Genomic DNA, 4,308 nt, shown 5'->3' on the forward strand with positions numbered 1-4,308 from the left:
ACAATTTTTTCCAATTTTATCGAAAAATTTGAAAAATCCCTAGGAAAATGAAAGAAATTTGTCCAAAAAAGGGCAAAACCGCGAAAATTCCAGAATGGAAAAAACCGCGAGAATTAGAACCCGCGAAATGCAATCTTTCGGATATTTTTTTTCGACCGCGAAAATTAGTTATTAATTCCAATAAGGTAGGTAGGGTCAGAGAAAACGAAATTGAACGTATTAAATTAAAACTGTTTTTGACCAATCAAATCGTTAAAAACAGATCAGGTATCGTCAAAAAACAGGCCATTCAATTTGAACAATCTTTTAAAACCATAATTACTAATTGACTGAAATTTGTTTTCCTTTCTTAAATTTAGGTTCGTCTCTTGAACAACGTTACGTGGAAATCTATTTGTGAATTTCAACACCCTCCTAAAATAACCAACCCGCATACAGTAAGCACTTTACTCTTTGAATGCTGTCAATCGAGCTTTTTGATGGCGCTGCCAGTAAAATTTGAACCCCCTTTTTAAATGTTTTAAATTCGCGGGAATCATGCGCATTGAATCTTTTGAAATTATGGAGAATTTTTAACAAAGCCTTCAAAGTTTGATGATCAGGAGAAAAAAACCCGTTTTGTACTGTTAGAGCAAACTCTAAAAATTGAAATTTTTGTTTTCTGAAGTATGTTATGATGAATGGGTTGATTTCTTTTTGATTTTCATTCGAAATGTTTTATTTCAGACGATCTATTTGGAGATTGAGAAAAAGAATGTCTTGTTACCTTGGGAAACAGAGCCAGGGACTTCACGCTCACAGCCGAGTCATTGTAAGTCTCCTATTGTTTGCTATTTTGTGGTTTTTCGTTATAAAATTCCGTTACATTACTTAGTATACAGTGCTGCGAAATTTCTGCCTTTAAACCTTTCGTGCATCTTGCTCTCCCCCTAAACAAACTCTTTTGAAATATTTATCTTATCAACTTAAAATTTTGCGCATGTGTACCATAATTCACATTGACATCTTTGCTGTAAATTTTGACATCATTGATGACGTAATAAACCAATGAACTGGAATACACAACATCATTATCATGCCATCATTATTTTAATTTGTCGAAAATCGCTTCCTTCCACCTCAATTTATTTTCACTTTAATTTTTTGCTCAAAAGATAATAAAAAGGCAAAATAAAATACCAATTCACATTACTAAAGTTACCTCGGTTCTAAAATGTTCAATAAACGCCCCTTCTTTAAAACGCCCACTTCGAATAAACGCCCCTCTTAAAAATCAAAAATTTTCGAAGTAAAACTGTAGAAGGTTGTTGCTGTTTTCAGTTATCCAAAGGGTATGTACTCTAGTTGTCAGTGCAAACCGAATTATAACCAAATAAAAATTACTAAAGAAATCATATTAAACAATTTACCTTAGTAAAATTCGCTTGGTAAAAGTGATTTATTTTGAAAATTAACATTCAAACCTTTAAATGAAATAATAGACAAATTACATCAAAGAACTGGTGACCACTGATAGCATGCTGTGAAAACAGCAACAACCTTCTACAGAATAAAAACGTAAATTCAGTTTTCTATCCCTGGTAAGGAAAGTCATGTTTCGTCAGGATCTGATTTGGATAATTTTTCTCTCGATTTGTTATAACTTATAACAAATTGTCGATTTGTTATAACTTACAACAAATTGTCCATTTTGTTTTAATTCAATTGATTTACGTCGATGTGAGGAAGCTAGGCTATAAACTGAAGATAACCATTCTCTGCTGTTAAATCTGTCTAATCTGCTCAAGATTATCTTTCCAATGATGTATAACTTTGCATTGCATGTTTTCTCATTCAAGAACAATGCATGAAAATGTGTTGATTGTAAATTTTTTTACAGTCTTTATCTCTTTAAGCGTAATCTACTCTTACCTTATCGGGGAAAACTTCGTCGGGGAAAAGTGACGAATATTTTCCCCGACGAAAATTTTCCCCGGCGAAGTTTTCCCCGATAAGGTATATAAACATTTCTTAACCTCAAACGGCTCATAATAATTCGTTCCATAGATGCTGTTCAAGACAAACCTTATCAATTGCCATCAATACGTCCAGATGCGGAGAAACCGAACCCGAAACTCGGAGTTGGTTCTGTTTCATTCAGTTATAACTCACATTACATGGCCACCAAGAATGGTAAGGCTATGTTTTCACCTCATTTTACATCATTTAACACTTTCTTAGATGCATTTACACCTTTGATGGACTGTCACCTTTTGTCGACGGTTCAAATTACTAATCTCTAGTCAACAACTCGATTCGAACGTTCAAAAATCTAAAGTTAATTATAAAAAACATTATGGACTAGTCGACTTCAAAACTGGAGACACTTCCACGGGAAATCTAAGAGCAGTTAGCTTTCTGGTGAGTAAAAGAATAAGATATACTGAGATATATGTGATTCAAATCCACCATCATCGCATGCTTCATTTCAAGTCTTGCCATAGAATGATACCGACTGATAGTAAATTTTTTGAACGATGAGAGTTGTAGAATCAAGGCTTTTCAATTGACCGCCAGACAATATAACTTCAATCTTCATCCTTCCTTACTTACTTCCTTACATCTTAATCAAATAATCAATTTGTGGTGGAGGGGGGGGTTTAGTGTGAACCCGAGTAATGTCTAATAGGAGCATTGAATTTACTTGGAAGGTTGTAATGTGTATTTTGTACTTTCTAGACAATATGCCAAACGTATTATGGGTATGGGATTTGAGAAGCTTGAAATTGGTCAGTCTTTTGGTACAATGTCACGCCATTAAAGGTATTTAACTTTTGGTGTTTACATTAGTATTGGATAATTATTGTTGTAAGCAGGTGTAAGTGTCCTCGTACTCTTGTTAAAGTTTCTTGTTACACTAAGTGAAAGAGAAAATTATCTTGAAGAGATGATTGATTTCTTTAATCTTGACAATGAAAATTTGAAATTCCTAGAGTTTTTTAAAAGGGTTTTTGAATCGAAATTCTTTAGGTTTCAGATACTTCTAACAAACCAGTTGTATTTTCATTGTTTCAGCTTTCTCTTGGGATCCAAAAGAAATCCGTTTGGCTTTATGTGCTGGTACCAACAAACTGTACATGTGGTCATTAGCTGGTTGTTTGGCTGTTGAGGTGCCTGGTGAAGGTCAGTCTCCTTATATTAATTATCCTCCTTGCTTATAGAGATCCGGTTCCATTACCAAGGTCATCTGCTAATATCATTATAATATATTGAAACATCCTTTGTAACATAATAGTCAACAATTACTGTTAAGATATGAAGTTACTCGGTTTAATTCGAGGTTACGTGGGTTTTACGCCGGCCCTTATTACGCTATCGACGAAAAAATACGAATTTCCTCAGGATTTTATCAGGAAATTAGGGCAATAGATGGATCCATCTTTGTTTTTTTAGGTGATATAGCAGTGACCAGTTTGACTTGGCATGAATCTGGTGATTCCATCTTATTGGCAAGTAAAGATCAAATGTGTATGTGTTTCTTGACAAACCCTGAAGACAGCATGTAAGAAAGTCAATCGACAGCTGTGGTGAGAAAAGTATTTACTTTTATTTTGCCTTGGTTGCCATGGTGTAATTAATACCAAAATTAGGAATACGTCAACGCACCAAAAAAAAATAAACATACGTTGACAATGTGATACACTATCCAATAATCAAGACACACTGTTACATGAAAATGGTGATTGAAATTATTGGATATTATGGTGTGTTTTCCTGGTGAATTACGAGGAATCATAATTTGCAACCAAATTTGAACTTTCAATCAGTGAATGGATGGTTATTTTACCGAAGATTTTCAAGGAAAGAATATCTTTCATGAATCACAAGATAAAACCTTATTTTGCAGAAACCACTTGCAATTAAAAATAGCAAGATTACTACTAGACTGTTATTACTATAGCTCCACTGGGAGACATGCAGATTCGATTTTTATTGTTATATTTATTTATATGAAAATACTTTTGTTAGTTAGCGTTTTGTAAAATATTATTTTTTTCTTATTGTATATAAAATTATGTAAGTAAAATACAGAAGAAGTAAATGGAAAATGAATGAATTTTAAAGTCAAAGTTCACCGATGTAGATCACCATGTGTCACTACAAAAGTTTGAGAATATCGTTATCGTGATTTCTTCAGCAACCAAATTTCAAACTTGTTACATTTTTCACTTTTTAGTGTTTTTGTGCAATAAAAAAAAGGTTAGCCTGGATATTTAAATTCAAAGTTTTAGAAAAAAAGAAACAAGAGAGACAGATTTTTTAAGTGAT

General features: G+C 33.1%; 1 protein-coding gene across 1 annotated transcript in view; it reads left to right on the forward strand.

Moving 5' to 3' along the window:
* Positions 1-4,092, forward strand: part of LOC136813536 (WD repeat-containing protein WRAP73-like) — a 28,442-nt gene extending 24,350 nt beyond the window's left edge. The window contains exons 9-14 of the mRNA XM_067070050.1: positions 360-437; positions 727-811; positions 2,047-2,172; positions 2,719-2,802; positions 3,055-3,162; positions 3,433-4,092. Of these exons, the coding sequence (XP_066926151.1) occupies positions 360-437; positions 727-811; positions 2,047-2,172; positions 2,719-2,802; positions 3,055-3,162; positions 3,433-3,545 (594 nt within the window). The 3' untranslated portion in view covers positions 3,546-4,092. The remainder of the gene's footprint in view (positions 1-359; positions 438-726; positions 812-2,046; positions 2,173-2,718; positions 2,803-3,054; positions 3,163-3,432) is intronic.
* Positions 4,093-4,308: the final 216 nt, after the last annotated feature.

The sequence above is a fragment of the Clytia hemisphaerica genome, unplaced genomic scaffold (genome assembly GCF_902728285.1).
Source record: "Clytia hemisphaerica strain Z4C2 unplaced genomic scaffold, Clytia hemisphaerica genome assembly, whole genome shotgun sequence".
Classification (NCBI taxonomy): Eukaryota; Metazoa; Cnidaria; class Hydrozoa; order Leptothecata; family Clytiidae; genus Clytia; species Clytia hemisphaerica.